Source organism: Pyxicephalus adspersus, chromosome Z (genome assembly GCF_032062135.1).
Source record: "Pyxicephalus adspersus chromosome Z, UCB_Pads_2.0, whole genome shotgun sequence".
NCBI lineage: Eukaryota > Metazoa > Chordata > Amphibia > Anura > Pyxicephalidae > Pyxicephalus > Pyxicephalus adspersus.
In genome coordinates this window covers 85,515,354-85,539,545 of record NC_092871.1, presented here as the reverse complement: position 1 = coordinate 85,539,545, position 24,192 = coordinate 85,515,354, and the positions used below count along the sequence as shown (strand labels likewise).

Here is a 24,192-nt window from a genome sequence, read left to right as displayed (position 1 = left end):
AAGACAACCTGATTCTCCATACGTATTCACGTACTCACAAAATAAATAAATACTTTGTAGAATACATTAAAAGCAACTAGAGAATAATTCATCATTCGCCATGCTCTATTTAAATTAAAAAATTTAAAGCCAATGTAAAGAAATGTAGTCTAAGCAATACACAGGAAAAATCAAGACAGATCACACTTTTCTGATCAATTTAACACATGAAAAAATCTGAAATTCTTCTAGCTGGATTCATAATGTAGTTCATAAAATAGAGAATACCATATAGTGACTTAAAGTGAGAGTTCATACAGAACTTTGTTTTTTTTAGAAAGTATAGGAAGTACACTGTATGGCCAGAAAATGAAGGACACCTGACCTTCACTTCTAAATGATATTGTGTATATATATATATATATATATATATATATGCATACATATATATATGTATATATATTTTTATATATATATATATATATATTATATATAGTGTTGATCCCCTCTACCCTTTGGGAAGCCATCCCCGAGGTTGGAGGGTGTCTGTGGGAATTTGGGCAAATTTCTGAGGGCAGTGCCTGTTGCTGTATACTATATATTTAGTGTTGACCCCCTCTACTCTTTGTAGTCTAAGCAATACACACGAAAAATCTAGGCACCGAATGTTTAGGAGACATCTATCCATGACACGAGCAAACAAGCTAACCTTTTTCATCAAGCACAGGTTGGATGAACATTCTTGAAACCCTTAGTTGATCCACCTCAATATGTCTATGTTCTACATATTGTCCAAGAAGGCAAATTCATGGAAAAACTTTCTGTATATAAACATTTTCTGAAATGTATAGTAGCACCAAAGATTCATTTCTGGTGAAGATAAAAAAAAAAAGTTTTAATTGTCTAAAGCCTTTCTATGTATATCATTATTCCTCAGCATCATCATAAATCTCCCAGAAAGACTAAACACTGCCGAGCTAAACATGAAGATCTACTTCCAGTCTCTTCTCTATGTTCTCTACACTCTTTTGTAGTCCTAGTTTTTAGCTGACTCTTTCTCAAGATAAGAATCAAATGACGTTAGGGTCTAATTAATAGATTAGAATCCACATGTTGAATTTAGAAGGATGCAATACACTATTGACTGTATCTCATTCACAAAGAAAGGAACGTGCAACAAGAAAGTGTGGAAGTACACTATGGTCTAAATCAGGGAAGCCCACACTTTTTCGGCTTGCAAAATACTTTTAAAATGACCAAGTCCAAATGATCTACCAAAAATAAAAACTTAGACTTAATAACTCTTGAGCATGGTAGAGTTTATTTTGAAAGGCAGGGCTCTGTGATCTACTCGCGTTGCCTCTGCCATTGACCTGTAGATCGCCATCCATCTGTTGGGCACCCCTGGTCTAAAGCTTGTGGCCAACTCACCATCACACTTATCTTATATGGCTATAAACATTCCTTCAGTGGACACCCCTTTAAAATATTGAGTTTAAATGTTTTCTATGTAGGGAACAGGGAACTGTTAATGCCACAGGATACAAAGACATTTTTGACAAGTGTGCTCTTCCAGTACAATTTGAATTTTGTTGTTTTCTTTTTTAGCATGGCTATTTCAGAAAATTTAGATTGAATTTAAACTCTAGAAATTTGTGTAAAATTTGGGTCCAACGTAATTTTTAGTGTAAAAACTACCCCTAAAAATCATTTACTGAATTCATCATCTGATACACATTGGATTGTCCACAGAAAGAAAAAGCAGGAACAAATCTTACAATGCCCAAATGCAAAAGGACCACTTGTCATATGGGCACAGTTCAGAATTCAGCAGTAGCTATATTACTTTCCAACCTCATAGTGTAAAGCCAGCTCCATAAAGACATGGTTTGACCAGGCTAATGTGGAAGAAGAACTTTGGTGTCCTGCACGGAGACCTGACCTAACCTAACTGAACATCTTTGGGATGAAATGGTACGTTGAATGTAAGACAGGTCTTCTGGTCCAATGTCAACACCTGACCTCACAAATGTTCCTTTGCAGAATTAACAGATTTCAATGAGAAGGTAACTTGATAATATTGGTTTTGGAATAGGATATCTAAGCTTATCTAGGTGAGATGGTCATGTGTTCAGAACAGTTTGAACACCTGATTTAATAAAGCTCGCCAAGACTGAAGAAGATCGACTAATATGGGTAAACTTGAATGATCCAGCAAACCCAGAATGGATTTGGTTAAGGATTAAAAACATTTGCCAAAAAATAGGAAATGATTTTATGAAATCCATTCAAGGTTTGCTGATTTACTCAAGATAGTCTATCTTCTCCAGCCTTGGAGAGCTTTAGCAAATCAGGCCCATAATGTAGGACTTCTGGAGGATATGAATGTTTATGTCAAAAAAGGTACAATCTTGGCATATGTCTCAGATTTCGTTTTGAAACTAAAATTATACACTGTATACTTTGTCTAAATCCAAAGGAAGTTAGATAAACCTAGGAAATCAAGATATATCTTCACTTGTCTCATAATAAAGTTACCTAGGTAATGCATACCGCTGTAGAAGGGGTAGAGACAAGGAAAGTGACCGTCTCTTTGTACTGCCAGGCTACTAGACACACAAGACGGGGATCATGGACAAAGTGTATATGATAGAGTTTCTAACAGCGGAATAATTTTATAGCTCATTCACTCAAGAACAGAAATCCCCTTGATTAAAGCTACGTACACACTTCCAATTATTATCGTCGGAAAACGAACGACGAACGTTCCTGCACGATATATATGAACGATCGTATAGCACCGATCCTGCACATAGAGGTAACGACACGATCATTCGTAGATATTGTACACACAATAGATACGATCGTTTAAGCGATAGAGGAACTATGTGCACGACAGGAAAGTGAACGAGCGTTCGTTCATTACGCATGCTCAGCCCATGGACGATCAATGAACGACCGTACACACGAACGATGTTCAACGATCGTCGCCCAATCCGATCCGCCGGTCCGGTCGTTCGTTTCCAACAATTTTCCTCGTTCGTCGGCGTCGTTGGTTACTTTTTTACCAACGATTTTTTGCCCAATCGATCGTTCGTCGTTCGATTGGAACGATAAAAATTGGAAGTGTGTACGCACCTTAAGACTATATACAATAATACTGTTTGCCCAGTCACATGAGCAAAAAAGTAAGACAATGTTCATGATATATGTGTTCTACAAGGTCTAGAAGAGTTTTATATTGACCACCTTACTTACTAACCAAGCCATATGGAGATACCCAAGAATGAATAACCCAGTGTTGTGGGTCTGTTGTCTTATGAACTTGCCATCATACAGTTCACCACATTAGAGCCACCAACAGAGGTCTTTAGGAATGGCAGTCACAATCCAACACCAACGACCATCTGGTCCCACTCTGTAGACCATAATATCATGTGTAATCATAGCTTACATCATGCTACTCAAAGCATCTCAAAATCACAAATCAAACACTTGACCTATACTATATGAATAATTAATTGTGGACATCTCACCCTTATATTGTCACATCTATCCATTACCACATCCATCAGATAATTCCATTGGGAAATACTACAGCATATTATGAAAATTGTACTATTCCAGCCTTGTGGTCACAGTTTGGTGAAAGCCCTTTCCTGTGTACAAAGCCAGCTTCATAAGGCCATGGTTTGACCATGATGTGAAGGAACTTAAGTGGCTTTTTCAGAACCCTGATCATAACAATATTGAGCATACTTTTTATGATAATATCCAACATCAGTAGCTGACCTTACCTTATTTTGTCAAAAGTTATTTTGGCTTTTGACAAAATAACACAAATTCCTACAGACACACTTGTGGAAAGAATCCCCAAAAGGGTAGAGGCTGGTAAAGCCACAAACCATGGACATCAACATAAATATTAGCCATGGTTTTGGAATAGGATGTCCAACAATCTCATATAGGTGTGATGGTGTCTTCAAAGATTTAGGGGGTCCTCTATAATATATGTCATGGTTTTGGAATTGGATGTCCATCAATCCTATATAGGTATCATGGTGTCTTCAAATCGTCCCACAGCTTTGGTACATCACTATCCTTGCTGGGTCTTGTTCAGCTGGTCCTTTCCACCTGATTTCGCCCACTGTAAGTTACCTATATTTTCTTGGATTGTTACTTTAAATGAGGAACACCCTTTTTTTTTTTAAAGATGGACATACAAGAAGTGAACCAACAGTTTGAGGGTTGTAAAATTGGGTTGCATGACCCTATCTGCTCAAACTAAAATCAATGATGGGAGAAGGATAATTCTGAATCACATTGTAGATTCAATTCATGATATGACCTTCCTGTTTCCTGGTTAATCTCAACTTCAGGGTTGGTAGTAAGCTTGTGGACTTCTGGGACCCTGCATGTTTTTACATTTGTGAGTTTATAGGAGACCCATCAACAAAATATTTTCTTTAAACAAAAGTGTAGATAACCCTTTGTCTAAAGTATAAATTAGCTTTTTTTTTCCTCTAAATCCTTTCCTCTAAAGTCCCCTTCTTTTGTCTTCACCACCACAGTGGTAAGGACTGAATTGGAGCATAGAGCCTTCTTGGATACCTATGTAAAGTATCCCTGCAACAAAAAAAATGTGCACTGAGATTGGCACCTTTTTTATCATTCATTTTATCATTTACAGGAGGATACATAACCCAATCTCACGCCTGTGCAGTGCATGTTCAGGTGATGTAGACAGTAATGAGATGGCACTGGGCACAGGTGCTTCCTCTGTGCCAGGGCTTCACAGGACCCAATGAAGGCCAGCTGTGGAGGGCATGGAGGCTCTGCGGAAGTAAAGTTAAGTGTGTTTTTTTATTTTTATATCTACAACAAATTATACTTATAATACATTAGATACATTAGTTTTTTTTTTTTTTTTTGCAGGCTAACATTTTTAGTAAGTACATAAAATATCCGTTCTCCCAAACATAAGTAATGGAAATAAACAAACGTAGTTGACATAAACGCTGGGTGATATCTATTGTTTCCTTTATAGATACAGTGTGTGTGTGTGGGTGGGTGTGAAAAATATGAAAAAATAGAACAAAGACAATCACCATCTCATTGGATTTATTAGCTGCTATATATTACCTTTTTTAATTTGGATACGCTTTAAGGACTGGCAAGCCAAAGCATATCAATTATTCTGTGTAAAAATAGCCAGATCTGATGACTCTGGTATCTGGTATCTAATAAAACTGGAAAAAGATACATTGAAAATTCAAGGACTTTTGGCTGGAATTATTTGTACTTTCAAAACCTAAAACCTCTGCCTGTATTTACAGAGTCACCCTCAAACTTGACCCACAATCCCACAGAATCATTAATGCCGATATAAGTTTATTTATTTTTATTTCTGTTTCTCAAAAGTGCTTTTTCTCTCCAAGGAAAGTGGTGCATTCCGCACATATCTGGCCACGGTTACAAAATGTATTCTTGAAATGTCACTTACAGGAATATGATATTTATCTTTTCTCTTGTAAATAAAATACAAGAAATAAAGCACATTATGTTTTTCTTTTTTTTTCTATGGCAATAAAAAATTCATCTTTTGGTGTCAATATCAATCCATCATTTAAAATATGCTAATGTTTTTAGCAAAGAAAATCTGTAAAATTACGTTGAATTGTTCAGCAAAACTTTCCATTTGTAAATGTGTCAACTTTGCAACAATTGGGACCACAATGACAAAAATGAAAATACTTCTATATGTAAAGCCTGTAGCCAGGGGAAATGCAATGGACTTAGGGGGGAGGCAAATTTGACCGTGGTATGCTGGGAAGGTGGACATCTAGGGGTTAAAGGGCAGGAAAAGAAGAGCCGCAAAGGGGGTCACATAGATTAGAGAGGGTTGAAAGAGGAGGAGTTGATTAAGGGAGGAAGGGGATCACCCCGGCTGTAGGAATGGGAAAGCTTCCCTCCCTTCCTACATGGAGTTGCTGGTTGAGTGGGGGGCGGTGTGGGGTCCTAAAGGGCAATATGTTAGTAACTGACATGGTGGTCGAAGGATCTGCTTTAGGTGTAGCTCCTCCCGAAGTAGTGGTGGTAAATTGGCGGTAGAGGTTCAGGGAACAAAAAGTCTGCTGAATTGGTCACATACCCAAGGCGGGGCAGTGTCAGGAGGATCAATCGGGGGACACAAATTGGGTGTGTTGGTCAAAATAATGCCCTTGAGGACCTGAAACCAGGAAAGGAGGTGCCAATAATTATTGGAAATTGTTGTTTCTGTGATGTTCTGTTATCTGTAATGTTCTGTTATCTAAATTTTGATGGAAATGTTTTTATAAATAAAGAACTGTTGTGATCAATAAACAGCCGATTAGGCCAATTTCTTCCAAACAAGTGGTCTGATAGACGAAAAAAGGGGGGAAGAAGAAAGAGGGTAAAATTGATATGAGTGAAGTAGTACAGCGCTGCCAGGTCATGGCATTCACATTAAAAGTAGAACCATGGCTTTTCATGTGCTGTCTCTGCACATTTTTTTCTTGGTTCCACAAATCCTTTTGGAAATTGTCCCTTGCCTAATGACAAACCTGGGTGTCCTTTCAACAAATGGCACAGGTTACAAATGAGCTGACATAGGATAAAGAAAATGCTTACTATGAGAAACAAATGTTCTTCATTGTTCATGTAGCAAATGATTCCTTTAGCAATATGGCTTTGGCTAGGTAGATCTTATGTACCGGGGGGCCCCAAGAGTGTCCAGGAAATAGAAAAAGTAATAGAAACACTACACCAATGGTCAAAGTGCACAGAAAATTGTATCTGTTACTTCATGGTGGGAAAAGACAAGATAATACAGCCAATGCGTTTTGGAGATTACAGTCCCCCTTCAACAGGGCTTTAAAACATGACCATGAAGCACAAAAAACCATACAAAAAGTAAACATTTATAAGGGAAAACCAAAATGATTATTCATCTTCAAAAATATAGTGTTGGTGGCTAATTATGATGTTATTCTATAACAGACAGAAAGACACATTGAATTAAAAAAGTAATTGTAACAGCAGATAAAGTGGATTTCTTTGTACTGCCAAGCATTATTGTGTTGAAAAATACAACTGCGTTTGCATTAGGACTTAACCAATATTTAGGTATTCATTCTCTTCTAAGGATTATTGCCTTTTTATGAGTGTGGGTTGGATTCAGTCAGTGCTTTTTCTAAAAAAAGTTCCTAAGTCTTCAAGATATTTTATTCCACTTTTGTACAAAGCATATAATGTCCCAATATTGTTGATTGAGTTCCATGTGACTTTCACTTTGTTTTTACCTCCAGCTTCATTTTATTGTTTTCTATAATTTGGTCCCTCAACTACCAATCTGAATTCAAAGCATTTAATTAAATTTGACAACTTTTAGATCAAAGTCTACTGCTAATAATGTGTGAATGTTTGATGAAGATGCCATGGTAGAGCCTTTTGATATTGTCTTCACTTTTTGTCTTTTTTGGGTCGGTAAAGAAACTGAGATTCTGATGACATTATTTCTTGCCTTCTGGCTTGTCTTCCATTTACTAGTGTTTCTGGATCATGACACTGGAGCACATAAATCAGTTGATCATGGTACATCTGTAGATAAATGATGCTTGCACAATAGAGGTTGAGAGCATTTGCTACATCTGAAAGAGATTAGTGAACCAAATTAAATGTGCTCCACCGTTTGGTGGAACTGGACTCAAATCTTGCTGTTATCTTGCTCTTCCACTCTAGCATAACACAGCTCCAAAAATTTTTTTTTTTTTACTTGCCAAGCATTTTTTAATATATTTACTGTATTTCAGGTCTGCTGAACCAAGAAATGACATCAGTTACATTGAATTGGCTCTAGTTCTTGTGATACTTGAATCAGAATAGACGATTTTACCAACAACAAATGTTAACACAGCATATTATTATCAATCTTTATTTACACCGATGGTTTGCATTTTATATATTTCATGTAGCATTATTTTCATGAAACTTTCATTTGCCTTCTTTTTATTCATACATTTTCTTTTTTTACAGAAATATGAGTTCCTCAAGAAGAAGTTGTTTTAATAATCCCAATGTATTTTGTTACATTTGTGGTGAATATTCTCAGCAAAAACATTACAGAATTTGTGAAACTAGCAAATCTTGTATATTTTGGTTTTAAACTGGAGAACCAAGATAAGTATTGGGCTTCCCATATGGTATGCATAACTTGTGTAGAGTTTCTACATCAGTGGAAAAATGGAAAACTGAAAAGTTTGAAATTTGGTGTACCTATGGTATGGCGGAAGTTACCAGAAGTTAAAATACCTGTTTATAGGACAAGCGAGGTGACACTCCGACCATATTTCAGTGAAGATGGAGACTTTGTGTACTGTTGTAACATCCCTGGACTACTAGCACATATGGGAGGACCAGAATACCGAGCAGAAGACTGGCCGCTTTTCATAGACAGTTCCACTCCGAGTTTGAAATCTGTTTTACTGCATAATGCCAACTGCTATGCATCAATTCCAATTAGTCACTCAACTGACAAACTTTAAAGAAGAATATGAAAATAATAAAATGGTCTTACAAAAGCTTTGCTATAATGAACACCAATGGTCCATATGTGTTGATTTAAAAAAGGTGAACTTCCTACTTGGACACAAAGTGGATACACAAGGTACCCATCTGCTCACTCATCTGCTTACTCATCTGCTTGTGGGATATTAGAGCAAAGCAGGATCTTTGGAATAAAGTGACATGGCCTCCAAGGGTAAACAAGAAAAAAGGTGCAGCCAACATCATTAACTAGCCAATGGCTGACAAAGAAAAAATCAATCTCCCTCCACTAAACATAAAGTTGGGATTAATGAAGCGACTTGTTAGGGCTCTGAAGAAGGACGGTGACTGCTTCAAATACATTTGTAGATTCTTCCCTGGATTGAGTACTGCAGGACTAAAAGCAGGAATCTTTGATGGACCCCAGATTCAGAAACTGATAAATGATTGAAATGTCACAAGTTACATGACTGATACTGAAGCTTCTGCCTGGCACAGCTATGTCATGGTTGTCAAGAACTTCTTGGGTAACCATAAAGCACAAATTTAAGAACTAGTACAAAACGTGCTCTTAAACTTCAAAAATTTGGGTGCTGCTGTGAGCATAAAGGTACGCTATCTCCATAGCCATTTGCAAACATTTCCAGAAAACCTTGGCGATTTCAGTGAGGAACAAGGGGAGAGGATCCATCAAGATATAAAGATGATGGAAGAAAGGTATCAGATGGGATAGACACATGATGGCAGACTACTGCTGGAGCCCTCAATGTGATTGTCCTGATCATCAGCATAAAAGGAAATCATACAGAGTTTTTCAATGACTTCTTTCTGATTAGTTCTGTAAATATACTGAATATATAATATAATGACATTAAGTATTTAAAAATTTTAATTTTGTATATGTAGTCATATCTAGTTTAATTTTGCTTAATTTTCATGTTTCATTAGTTTTATGAGGTTAATATTGGGATCATAAAACTAGAGCTAATCTAGCAAAACCAATACCATATTTGAAATCTGTGCATCAAACAAAACATAAAATTACTTTAATCTGTTTGGCAAGAAAATGTTTGTTGACCAGTGTAATCAGATAAAATACAATCTTAGAACTGGAGGAGCTGCAATGGGACAGGAGAACTTTCAGTATAACTTGAGGAATTGCAGTAGAACTGGAAGGCTTGCAGTAAGACAGGAGGACTTGCAGCAAAAATGGGGAACTTGCTGGAGAACTGGAGGACTTCTAGTAGGACAGGATGACTTGCGGCAGAAATGGGGAACTTGCCATAGAACTGGAGGATGTCTAGTAGGACAGGAGGACTTGAGACAGAAATGGGGAACTTGCCGCAGACCTGGAGGACTTCAAGTAAGACAGGAGGACTTGCGGCAGAAATGGGGAACTTGCCGCAGACCTGGAGGACTACAGGAGGACATGCGGCGTAAATGGGGAACTTGCCACAGAACTGGAGGACTTCTAGTAGGACAGGAAGACTTGCGGCAGAAAAGGGGAGCTTGCCGCAGAACTGGAGGACTTCTAGTAGGACAGGAGGACTTTCAGCAAAAATGGGGAACTTGTTGCAGAACTGGAGGACTTCTATTAGGACAGGAGGACTTGTGGCAGAAATGGGGAACTTGTAGTAGGACAGGAGGACATGCGGCAGAAATGAGAAACTTGCCACAGAACTGGAGGACTTCTAGTAGCACAGGACGACTTGCGGCAGAAAAGGGGAGCTTGCCGCAGAACTGGAGAACTTCTAGTAGGACAGGAGGACATGTGGCAGAAGTGGGGAACTTGCCGCAGACCTGGAGGACTTTTAGTAGGACAGGAGGACTTGCGGCTGAAATGAGGTACTTGCCACAGAACTGGAGGTTCCTCTAGTAGGACAGGAAGACTTGCGGCAGAAATGGGAAACTTGCCGCAGAACTTGAGGACTTCTAGTAGGATAGGAGGACTTGTGGCAGAAATGGGGAACTTGCCGCAGAACTGGAGGACTTCTAGTAGGACAGGAGGACTTGCGGCAGAAATGGGTAACTTGCCACAGAACTGGAGGACTTCTAGTAAGACAGGAGGACACGTGGCGTAAATGGGGAACTTGCCACAGGACTGGAGGACTTCTAGTAGGACAGGAGGACTTGCAGCAAAAATGGGGAACTTGTTGCAGAACTGGAGGACTTCTATTAGGACAGGAGGACTTGCGGCAGAAATGGGGACATTGCCGCAGAACTGGAGGACTTCTAGTAGGACAGGAAGACTTGCAGCAAAAATGGGGAACTTGTTGCAGAACTGGAGGACTTCTATTAGGACAGGAGGACTTGCGGCTGAAATGGGGACATTGCCGCAGAACTTGAGGACTTCTAGTAGGATAGGAGGACTTGTGGCAGAAATGGGGAACTTGTAGTAGGACAGGAGGACATGCGGCAGAAATGAGGAACTTGCCACAGAACTGGAGGACTTCTAGTGGCAGAAATGGGGAACTTGCCGCAGAACTGGAGGACTTCAAGTAGGGCAGGAGGACTTGTGGCAGAAATGGGGAACTTGCCACAGAACTGGAGGAATTCTGAATAATTTTATAAATGATTTTCAGTAGATCGGCATAAATGTCTATATAGTAATTATGTAACATTGTTGACGTTTACAGTAATGTCAGTAAGAGAAGCCTTCTGAGCCATCCCCAGTGCCATCTCACCGCGGAATCCTACACTATCACAGTATTTTTAACAGCAGGGCAGGGATACTTACCATAAATAAAAAAGTTCCTTATAGTAACACTTTCATATATATCTAAACCCAAGAACAAAACTGTAATATGTTGAACCTTACTAGTCCTTTAATGTGGTGGCTGCATCTTTGGATGGTCCTCCCAGTAGAACACTTCTTGACCTAGGGTGGAAATACTCACTTATCAAACTTTTTATAAGAGCATGATTGTCACCCTAGGCTGCTCCTCTAATTTGTACTACCGGTATAAACATCTGATTTGTACTAAGATGCAGCCACCACATGTTTGTTGGTTTTAGCATTATATATGTGTTAGTTTACTCATTTCCATATTCTGTTTTCCCATTCGTTTTTCCCAATTTGTACAGTTGGGCCATACAGAAACCATTTCAACTGAACCTGGTATATGAACCCTGCAATTGGCAAGATACCACACACTGAGGCTGACCTGTAGAAGAAAGGAGGAGATGCCATCAAGGATTCAGGGATGGCAAACTTAAGCAGAAGCGAAGTAATTAAGGTTCATTTTATTGCCACATTATTTCCTAGACCTTGCAAGTGACTATTGTAACTCCAAAAAGAGCCTTTGTATTGTCATATATTTCAGGACCACAATGCTCCAATAATCTGGTGTTATAGGTTGGGTGCACAGCACACCAATGACTGAATTCAATATAATCAATGCTGTAAAGATTGCAAGCTGCGCATCCACCTCCCCTGGGAATATGTGGCCAGTTGAAGATTAACCCAGATGACCCGCAGATTAATAGCGACAAAATTCAGGTCAGTCTAAATGATTTCTGTATCATCTTCATATGTATATAGTTTACAATTTGGTTTACCAAAAAAAAAAAAAAAAAATGGAAAATCAACAATCAACATATTTTATTTATGACTATTTTTAAATGATTTATGAAGTTCCATTGGACATTAAATGTAAGTAAAATATTTCTTTATAACATTAAAAATCCCATTTGCAGTCACATGAAAAACTTTACACATAAATAATTATTGAAATCTGTATTATGAAAACCAGTGGCTAGAATCTTAGCGCCAGCTAGTTTTTGAACATCTATACATAAGCTCAAAAATCCACGCATGTGCATTACAATAATTCTACACATATGGTCTAGTCATTTTTTTAAGTAAAGGTCTGCTTTGATAATAACTAAGAAGGTTTATTCCTACAAAGCATGAACATATTTTAATGCCAACAGCACTATATCCAAAATCCAAAGGGAAAATCACATTTGAATTTTAGGTATGCCCCAGCTCAACCATGATTGGACTTGGGAGCGCACATTCTTTAAAAAAAAGTCCTTGTTAAAAAATGCACATTGTAACCTGTGCACACAAACATTCATGCACATTTGCATTTGGTTATTCTCAGAACGTGATTGTACGCACATATCCATTTGTAAATCAGGCCCCATGGGAGAGGTTTATCAGCTTTCCCATGCAACAAGCCAGAGCAAAACAGGAGCAATGAGATTAGACAGATTTACTACAAGATCAGAGGATTATTTATTAATTCCTTCTTCATCTGTTAAAAAGTAACAATGCGCCAATCTAAAACGTGCCCTGACCACAAAAAATAGCAGGTGAAAGTCCCATTCTATATATTTAGTATCTAATGCCTATTTTGTTCAAGCAAAATGAGTTGCAGGTCCTGTTGGAATCATTCTTTACCAATTTGTGGATGGCCAACTGGTCCAACAAAGCCACTCCTCTCTGTGAAGCATATGGTCGCTCCATCACTGATATCATCACATAAAATGCAGGAGCAGTGCTCATTGCTGGTCCTGCATTGTAAGTGATGATGTAGAGGGCCTATCCACCTACTGGGACTGGAATGAGAGAAATAGGGTTAGTATTTCTCTGCATGACTATCTCAGTGACAAGGGATCCCCAAACAGGGTTCCATAGGAATGTAAACCTCCAACCAGATGAGTTCAAAGTTCAAATGTCTACCATTGAATGGTACTTTCTGTGAAAAGCACAGCTTACAAATGCATTTTGGTCAATTGTGTCTTCCAGCCTTGTGGTCACAATTTAGTGAAGACCCTTTGCTGTTTTTCCATGACTGTACCAGGGGTACAAAGCCAGCTCCAAGACATAGGATGACTAGTTTGGTGTGGAGGAACTCGGGTGTCCCGCACAGAGCCCTGACCTCAACCCTACTGAACGCCTTTAGGATGAATTGGAATGGTGAGCCAGGTCTTCTCATCCATCAGTACCTGACCTCAACAATGTCTTTGTATGCTGTAATAAACTATATTCTTCAGGAATATATATGTTACTCCATCATACAAAGGTATTGTAGACCATTGTTTTTTTCCTGCCTTGTGGTCACAGTTTGGTGAAGACCCTTTTTTGTTCCCCCATGACTGTACCCCGGGGTACAAAGCCAGCTCCATAAAGACATGGAGTCACCAGTTTGGTGTGAAGGAACTCGAGTGTCCTGCACAGAGCCCTGACCTCAATCCTAGTGAACACCTTTGGCATGAGTTGGAATGGTGAGCCAGGTCTTCTCACCTGACCATCATACCTACCTATATGGTCAAATGAATGGAGGACACCTCCCCAAATGATGGCCAAAAGTCTGAGAATCCTCTCCATGGTTGGGTTCAGAGGTTTCCAGTGAAGGGTCAAACATGAGACCTTGTAGAGTATTGTTCTCTTCCAGCCTTGTGGTCACAGTTGGGTGAAAACCCTTTTCTGTTTCCCCATCAATGTGCCCCAGGGTACAAAGCCAACCCTACGGAACACCTTTGATCACAGTTGGAATGGAATTAGAATGGTGAGCTAGATCTTCTCATACAACATCAGTACTGACCTCACAAATGGGGGCAAATTCCCACAGACACCATCCAAAATCTTGTGTAAATTATTACCAAAAAAGTAGAGGATATTATAAACACAAAAGGGCACTAACTCCATATTAATGGCCATGGTTCTGAAATGGAACTTCCAAAAACTCATATACAAGTGATAGGTGTCTACAATATCCTCACCCTATAGTATATCTTTAAAACGGACAAGGATATTTAATTTCACAGAAGCCCTTTTAGCTCAGTGGGAACAAACCCTCACAGACAAACTACAAAACTTTCTCAGAAGAGTGGGGTTTATTATATCTGCAAAGAAAGACCAATGGAATCTCAATTTATGAGATTTCACTGGCCATATTATTACTTGTTTTTGGAAATCTGCTGTAAAACACACATTTTAAGACATGGTACCACAACTTGAAGACCCGAATGGGCCTAGACTGGACATTTTACCAGTACATCAAACTGTTGTTAAAAAAAATCCAAGGATGATGCTTGGAACACCTGGCACTCCAGTTTAAGCACTCAACTGACTTTTGGGAAGAATGGTAAACAAATCACAAGAACATGGAATGAGATTCATATGGTTTCCTTTACTGAGTATACTGGCAGTGTGGCAAAGAAATGACTTTAGATAAAATCTAAATGGAGATTTTAATAAAAAACGTTTTTACCATTACACTGCTACACAGATTACAATGATGTGCAATTTGAGGGAAGGGCAACGGGGGCACAAGGCCCACCGAGATGCATCTTACTCCAATACAGCAGTAGGAAAGCAATGGGCCATTCCCTCAATTAAACTTCACGCAAAAATGGACATCCTGCCTGATGCTGGCTCTGCTCTAACTCGTTTCGCTCCAATAAAAAGCTTTGTTGCAGCGATGGGCAGGCAGTGGCGAATCAGACATTTTTATCTCCAGTTTCCAAATTCAATTGGTCTGTACACTTAAAATGATATACACATCCACATTACCCTGACATGGTGCCCCTGATTCATCAAACAAAATCGGATTATCGGTCGCGCATTCGTATTAGCGATCCGGAATCGCGCGCGATCGCGCTATTCAACAACCGGAAAAGCTCGCGCACGGAGCCGCGCTTATCCGACAGCTTTTTACTGGCGATCATGTATTGCGCATGGCAGAAATCCGGCCGGCAGATTCAGGATGCGAGTGGACGCGCGCACTCGAGTCCCGGACCGCGGTAATCCGCGATCGCGGGTCGCGCGTATTATCGCGCTTCCCGCGATCGCGGATTTCAATGATGAATCAGGGGCGATGTCTACAACATCTAATATGTAACCTCCTACTGATTACCCCTCAATCGAGTCAACATGTTAGTGGTGAAACCAGTGTCAGGCAGGATGTGAATTTTTAATAAAATTTTATTAAGGGAAGCTACGGCGGTGTGCGGCCCATTGCTTTTCTATTGCTGCACTTACATTTTAACAACATTATAATAAAAGATGGCTTGTGCAGTCTTTTTATCTCTTGTATAAAATTTTACCAAAAATGGTGTTTTTTTTTTAAATTGATGGATGATATCATGCTGTGAGAATATGCACGGTGACTAGTTTGTATTTTTAGATACAAACTGATTTGTGTTTGGTTTTGTTAAATAATCTGTAGGATTACTGATGAAAGCATTAGAGCTTACTGTTTCTCATCCTTTAAAAAAATATAATACTTCCCTTGCCATGTTCATCAAAAGCAAATCTCAAGATGAAAGAGAAGAATACATATGGGAGGGTTTGAGAATTTGGTCCCAAGGGGGGTCTCAGCATTCAGAGTAGCTCAAGACCATTGGAGACTATCTCTCTCCAAACAATGTAAGGGTATTAAAAGAACAATACAGGGACAGATAACCTTTATGGCTCAACAGATATCCACCTAAATAGCAGTAAGGCTAGATGCACACGTGCAATGGTTCTCCTCCGATAATTGGTTCAGGGCTGATATCAGATGAGATCTCTGCGTGTTTACTGGGCTTGTCGTCCGTCGTCCAAACGACTGCCCTGACGGATCCACAGACGATGGATAACGAACGATCGTAATGGAAGTGAAGGGGGAGAGAGCGCAGCAGGGTGCCGCTCTGTCGTTCTTCCCCTCCCCTCTCTATAGAGCAAAATGGTACTGTATGTACAGCACTTATTCATGCATCGTGCAGTCGTTAGTCATTGGAAAGGAACATGAAAGATCCTTTCTGATGACAATTATTGCACATGTGTACATAGCCTAAGTTTGCATCTAAATCTATGACATTTACAGATGTACGTGTGTAATGAACCACCGGTCAATAGACCAGGTTTGTAGATCATATGTATAGTGGGTCTTTCCCTTCTAAATGTGGATGTAAATCTCATATGAAGGACATTCAACTAGTGTCTCATGGACAGCCATGTTTTAAATATAATACTACTTTCTCAATGCTAATCTATTGTAACTTCTTGTCTAAATGCACTCCAGTGATTGCTGTATAAAATGGGTTTCTCGATGATGATGGTGGATGGACCATGTCTGTGTAATGTGTGTTGAAATGGACATAGAGCACAATTGGAAGACAGGGACATAGCATTGTCACCTTATCAGAGGCAGTATCAAACAAGGACCTTTATTACAGGTTCCTTGCTCAGGATAGCTTTAGAATTTAGGGATAGGATCTTCATATTCAAAAGCATGTGGACATTTAAGAATTACATCTAGCTATATGTCCAAAGGTATATGAACCCCATTTCAAATAATAAGTTCAGGGGTCCCCAGTGAAGGGTCCTGGTAATGCTCCATCATACAAAGACATTGTAGACAATTGTGCTTTACTGTGTGTATTTTATACTATATTTATTAAATGACCATAGGAATGTAAACCTCCAACCAGATGATGGAATTCAGGTGTCTACCAAGTCCTGGTAATCCTCCATCATACAAAGACATTGTAGACAATTGAGCTCTTCCAGCCTTTTGGTCACAGTTTGGTGAGGACTTTTTCTTTTCCTCCATGACTGTGCCCCGGGGTACAAAGCCAGCTCTATAAAGAAATTCACCAGTTCACCAGTTTGGTGTGAAGGAACTCGAGTGTCCTGCACAGAGCCCTAACCTCAACCCTACTAAACACCTTTGGGATGATTTGGAATGGTGAGCCAGGTCTTCTCATCCAACATCAGTCCCTGATCTCACAAATGGGCAAAAATTTCCACAGACACCCTCCACAATCCCAGTTTTCCCCAGTTTGTTCCCTTGCCGGAATCCCTCTTGACATATGCATGGTGACAGATGGATTTTGTAACAGACACGCACTCCTTGGGTTTATTCAGTTGTAAAAGACAGACGTATGTTAAGATTAAAGAGACAATTTAAAAATGTTTTCACTCAAGATTGTCTTACATTCTCTTTACATGTTAGCAGTGGAATTAGGCAATGTTCACATGGATGTTGACCAATAAGAAGAATAAGGCCATGTTCACAATCACATGGTACTGCACCGTACAGTTTGGCATGCTGCGGTGTCATGTATTCTGAACAGCACTACAATGCTTCCTGCTGGCATACTCGTGTTATGGTGCAAATGTAAGTATTTCCTTACTTGTGCCATCATGCAGCAGGCATAACACACATAGTTATCACGGAGGCATAGATATGAACCGGACACTTCCAAAAATGGGATTTTTTAATGTTTTTAGAGCACCCTCACTGACTTCAATTAAAACCTTAGCACCCACAAATCAACTGCAACCTCATTTCAATGTCAATGCGTTACACCAAGGCACACTGACCCATCGCTACAAATGTTCTCAATTTAATTTATTCCAATCCCAAGTTAATATTTTTTGTCTATCATAAACACATAGTGGTCTATTTAAAGTACTTTAAGGCAGAAGGTCCACTTCCTAGCCAGCACCTCTCTTCCATTCCTTCCAGGCCAACCCCTCAATTTTCTTTTCCCTCACCATTCCAAATGCTAAGGCATTTAAGCTATGAATCAATATTTTGCAAAAATGTAAAAAATGTAAAAATTACTCACCCCTGTCTCTAAATCCAAAAGGCGCAGGTGATGTCAATGCTGCCTAATGAACACTCAACATCCCATGGGAATGCACTGCTGCAATGGGCTGGGACGCATTCTTATGGGATTTCCAGCATTCCGCTATCCCAGGAGGCAATGGTAAGGCATGATGACAACACCTGTGCCCTTTGGAAACTAGAATTGAGGTGAATACTTATGTAGCTTTTTTGTTAAATTTCTTTTTTTATATGTTTTATCATACTGCTTTGTTTGGTGGGGGACTGAAAGAAAAACAGACCTTACATTTTTTACCCTTTCATGGTAGCAGATTTGGTGTGAAATGTTACGTAAAGTGTGCCACGTTTCTCACTGCTTGGTGGTCATAGTGAGAAGTGGGTGTGCAAAATGTGCCATGGTTGTCAATGATTGGTGGTCATGGTGAGAGGTAGGTGTACAAAGTGTGCCATGGTTCCTCATTTCTTGGTGGTTATGGTGAGAGGTGGGTGTACAAAGTGTGCCATGGTTCCTCATTTCTTGGTGGTCATGGCGAGAGTTGGGTGGACAAAGTGTGCCTTGGTTCTTCATTGCTTGGTAGTCATGGTGAGAGGTAGGTGAACAAAGTGAGCCATGGTTTCTCATTGTGTGGTGGTCATGGTGGGAAGTAGGTATACAAAGTGTGCCATGGTTACCCACTGTTCGGTGGTCATGGTAAGAGATGGCTCTACAAAGTATGCCATGGTTCCTCATTGCTTGGTGGTTATGGTGAGAGGTGGTTGAACAAAGTGTGCTATGGTTCCTTATTACCTAGTGGTCATAGTGAGATGTGTGTGCATAAATTGTGCCTTGGTTCTTCCTTGCTTTGTAGTCATGGTGAGAAGTTGGTGTACAAACTGTTCCATGGTTCTTCATTTCTTGATGATTATTGTGAGAAATGGGTGAACAAAATGTGCCATGGTTCTTATTGCATGGTGGTCATGGTGAGAGGTGGGTATACAAAGTGTGTCCTCATTTCTTCGTGGTCATGGTGGGAGATGGGTGTTCCTATAGAACATGATTGATTGTTGCTGAACATCTTTTCACATATTCAAGTATGCCCTTTGCAGCTTTCAGCATTGGGTCACACAAAAACTCAGAGCCGAAAAGGAAGATGGGGGAAGACTTTCTTCTGCCAGGTAAAAACAAAAACAATATAATTGGTGGTGCTCTAGCAGAAATACTCATTATATGAGGGGGGCGATATAATTGAAAAATAATTAACAAAAGTTACCAGAAAAGAAAACTGTAAGACACAAAAAGAAAGGGTGACATAAAACCCTCCAAGGTGTAGTAAGTCATGCCAAAATGTATTTATGAAAAATGGAGTAAGTTTCACTCGTTGATGCAAAAGCATTGGTGAATATAGACTGGGAAACAAGAGTTTCCCATTTGATGTCAACTTCCTGCCCTGGCCACCAATATTGGGAAGATGAAAGGGACCCTGTAACAGTCCACACTCTACCCCTTTCAACGACATCAGCAGGCCACAGGAAAACGCATTGGGAATGAAAATGGAAATTGAAATTGCTCTCTGTCAACCTACAAGATGCTTGGTCTGTTGACATGCTATCAACAGTCCAAGCTCCGCACAGGCTGATGAAAAGGAATTTCCATTCCCGAAACCTGCTGATGTTTTTGAAAGGGGTGGAGCTTGGAGACGCTGTGATCAAAGGTTTGAAAGGTAGCTATAAAATGCCAAGCATATGTCAGCATGTCCTACTCTGATTATGATATATTGATACTAACCCGGGTGGGGGGTGGTGGCAAATGTCCTCCCAGCCCTGTCTTCCTATAAATGGTTTGAGACTACAAATAGAAAGACTAAAACTGGGTATTAAAGCTTTACAGGAAAGATAACATCGTTGATCCTTGATCCAGGGAACATCTGATTGCCCCATGGAATCAGGAAGGAATTTTTTCCTCTGTTGGAGCAAATTGTACCAGAGTTTTTTTTTTTTCTCTTGATCAACTATGTACATAGGGTTTTATCTGTGATATGTTTTTTTCCCTAGTGGTTGTACTTGATGGACCTATGTTTTTTTTCTACCTGACAGATGTAACTATGAATAGGATTGATTTCAACAATGATCAGTAAACTTTTCCAAAATATGCTCCTCCAATACAATTTGATTGCAAAATATATTCATAAATCAGTTTTTGTGACAACTCAATTACAAGATAAATCATGAGGTTACAAGTCCTCACCACCTACCAAAAAATAAAAAAAAGTTGGGTATAGACACTCATTAGGTCAACACCCTAATGAGTGATTGGATATAAATAATTTCCATTGAATTAAAACCCATCATTTGTTTTAGTCAGCCAGTCAGACTTTACTATCAGGACTACAACGATTTATAAACGACAACCCTTTATTTTTTAGAAAAAGCAAGAATGTGTTTTATTTACAAAGGTTCCTTTATTTGTTTAATTTTTTTTTGGTTTCGAAAATGGTTCCGATTTTGATCAGCTGGTAGAGTCAAAGCGGGAAACATTATCTGTGAAAGTTGCCAAGTAAGTTTACAAAACCATTTCCAAAATCCGGCTCAGAGCTGGTGTCACTTGAGAAAATGGAACATTTTTTTTGGCCACTTCTCACCTACACTTTCAAAAGCCCGAAATCGATGGACATTTTGGCTCGTATCCATCATACAAGGGGCTGCACGGTCATGGGCCTTCAAGATGTTAGTATAGTAACTGCTATGCTAAAAACGCCGGCCAGGCAGTCATCTGTAATAGTATAATGTAGCTAATCATATTATATGATGGGTTTATGGTTCTGTGGCATATATTTTGTCACAAACCAAACCGATTTTTCAAGTATCTCTTTAGTATGTGATTTCAAGAAGGCCATGCTTCCCTCAATACATGGTCCACCACCTCCATATACAGAGCTCATGCAAAATCAGTATCATTCCACCAATGGCTTATACTACTAATACATCCAATGTTTTCTTGCTCTTTGGTCCAAAAGATCATTTACAGACCTTATTGGTTTTATTAACACCTTGTGCCACACCTGTCCTTTTATCCTATGTAATATATTTGAGAATGCTTGTAACCAGAACAGCCACCATCTCTATTTCCTCAGCAACCATTTTCTACACTTTTACCCCCACGTTGCACTTTTACTTGGACCTTCCGTTCACTGTTTCCCCATTCTGCATTTTAGCTTGCACATTTTTTATACATTCCTGAATAGCCATTGCTGGTATTCATCTTCTTATGCCATCAGATCCCGTCCATTCTTCTTTATGCATTCCCTGTGCAACTCTCATTCATCTCACGTACCTATTTCTACCTCTCTCCTCTAGTATACCCTGAACAAAGCACCACCATTAGCATCTCTCCATCAGCATCCACACATTAGCATCCCTCCATCAGCAAACTAGTTCCCACCATCATTTTTAACTGGCCATTTGCTCCATCACAATTTTCCTGTGTCCAAATGCCTGTTCACCCAGTGCACACCATTGCCTTCATTTGCAGCTCCCCTCCCACCTATCCCAATCACCTTACCTTTGTGCAGAACAGACTAGCGAGATGGTAGCCAAGGCTGAGATAATTGCTCCAATCCAGCTCTCTTTCCCAAGACTCAACATTTCCACCTGGACCATGGAGTGGAGAGGGGGTTTTGGACGGAGGGGGGGAAAGGGACAGGGGTGGGGGAGGTCTTAAATTCTTGCAACCCCCTCAATAAAAAGCGAAAAAAGCCAAATCCAAATGCCGAAATGAAAAGGAAATTTCCTTTGAAAAAAAGGGGGTCCTTATGCCCTCCCCAAATAGTAATGGAAGGCAGATAAGAATGGGGTAAGAGTCAATGAAGAGGCTAATCCACTTTTTCCTTGGTGACAGGAGAAAAACCATTAGAATCCAGACTTGGGCGATGGATGGTGCCTTTTTTGGTCCTTATTTGCTCCTTATTCCTCGTCTAGTCGTCCATCTGTATTTTTTTTTTTTTTTTAGTCGTGGCTTCTACAAGCCTGGGCGAGAAAGGGGGGGGGGAGGTGAACTACAACAAAATGGGTTCCCCTTCTCTAGTTTGCTAACCCCCCCCTTTTTTAAGTTGCTAGACTTAAGGGGGGCTTCTTGCTTTGCCCCTCTCACACCCCCTCCTATGCCCTTTTTTCTTCTGTACAGGAGGGGGAAATGAAATGAAACAGAAATGGAAAAAAAAAATAAAGGAGGGGGGAGAGAAAAAGAGAGAGGAAAGGGTAAGCTTCAGCGCAAGGAGGAGGAGGAGGGATGTTCCATTATATGTGCTGCAGCAGGATCTGACTACTGCACATTGTGTGGAGGGAGGGATGAAGAAGGGAGGGAGTCACAGAAGAGAGGGGAAGAGATGGAAGGAGGGTACCTATAGATAAATGGAGGGAGTGAAGGGAGCAAGCAAAGGAGGCAGGAAATATTGGAAAGGAGGGAGAGAGAGAAAAAAAAAATCTCTAGGCACATTGGAATTCTGACGTCGTAAATGACAGTATTAACCCTTTCCAACAGTGATGCTGCCCCCCTATAATAAAGGAGAACTGATTTTCTGGCTATGAGCATAGGGGGAAGGGAGGATGCTGCAGAGAGGAGCTGTCCCAGGTGCTGAGCCTATTAGCAGCATCAGGACCACTTCCATCCATGCATCAGCAGTACACATGGGCTTTTCTGCATGGGTCGTGATATAGAAAAATAAAAAATAGAGGGAGATGTGCCAATCATTTCCAATCATTGGCTGAATATGGCATTATTAAACCAATCCTGCCTCTCTTTTTACATCACAGATATCCCCGGTACAGGGAAAACTATTAAAAATTATAGGAGTGAGTGATGCATAAAAATCTCCAAAAAAATGTTACCAGCCCCATTTCCAGGGAGCCTCATCTGCCGGTGTATTGAGGGTGAGAGGGGCTCTATGAGGTGCAGATTTCTGTCTGCAGTTTTGTTACTAGGGCAATCAGGGAAGCAATATTCATTCTGTATGAGCTGACTCCATGTTGCCCTCCCCTACAAGAAGCTGTGTGCATGCTGTGACTACAGTGTTAGGAAAGCACGCAATGCAATCAGATGGTGCTAATGGCCCCAGTGTGTGAAATACAGGAATAGAAATCTACAGAAAAAAAAGGACAGGCTGTGGGGTTACAGGGAGGAAACAACACAGGCCATAGAGAAATATTGAATAAAATAGCACTAACTATAGAAGGACTGGAAATAAAACATCACAGAATATAGATTGATGTAGAGAAAGCAGCACAGAATGTAAAGACATGGAATGAAGCAGCACCAACTACAGAAACAGGACAGACTGTAATGCAATATGCAGCAAAACAGCTCAGGATATAGAATTATGTAAAACAAATCAATGAAGATTAAATGTATAAAATTATAGGGAGTAAAACAGCTCAGTGTAAAGAATGATATGGAATAAAACAGCTTGGGCCACAGAATTCTAGGGAGTAAAACACCTCATGGCAGAGAATGATAGGGAATAAAACAGCTCAGGCTATAGAATGATAGGGAATGAAACAGCTCAGGGTATAAAATGATAGGGAATAAAACAGCTCCGGCTATAGAATGATAGGGAGTAAAACAGCTCAGGCTATAGAATGATAAAGAATAGAACAGCTCCGGCTACAGAATGACAGGAAATAAAACAGCTCAGGATATAGAAATATAGGGAATAGAATGATAGGGAATAAAACAGCTCAGGCTACAGAATGATAGGGAATGAAACAGCTCAGGCTATAGAATGATAGGGAATGAAACAGCTCAGGCTACAGAATGATAGGGAATAAAACAGCTCAGGCTATAGATAGATAGGAAATAAAACAGCTCAGGCTATAGAATGATAGGGAAAAAAACAACTCAGGGTATAAAATGATAGGGAGTAAAACAGCTCAGGCTATAGAATGATAGGGAATAAAACAGCTTGGGCCTCAGAATGATAGGGAGTAAAACACCTCATGGTAGAGAATGATAGGAAATAAAACAGCTCAGGCTATAGAATGATAGGAAATAAAACAGCTCAGGCTATAGAATGATAAAGAATAAAACAGCTCCGGCTATAGAATGATAGGG

At 39.8% G+C, this 24,192-nt stretch overlaps 1 protein-coding gene across 1 annotated transcript in view; it reads right to left on the bottom strand.

Moving 5' to 3' along the window:
* LOC140342969 (gamma-aminobutyric acid receptor subunit beta-4-like) overlaps positions 1–22,509 on the bottom strand; it is a 58,674-nt gene extending 36,165 nt beyond the window's left edge. The window contains exon 1 of the mRNA XM_072429369.1: positions 21,649–22,509. Within this exon, the coding sequence (XP_072285470.1) occupies positions 21,649–21,746 (98 nt within the window). The 5' untranslated portion in view covers positions 21,747–22,509. The remainder of the gene's footprint in view (positions 1–21,648) is intronic.
* Between the last annotated feature and the right edge of the window lie 1,683 nt (positions 22,510–24,192).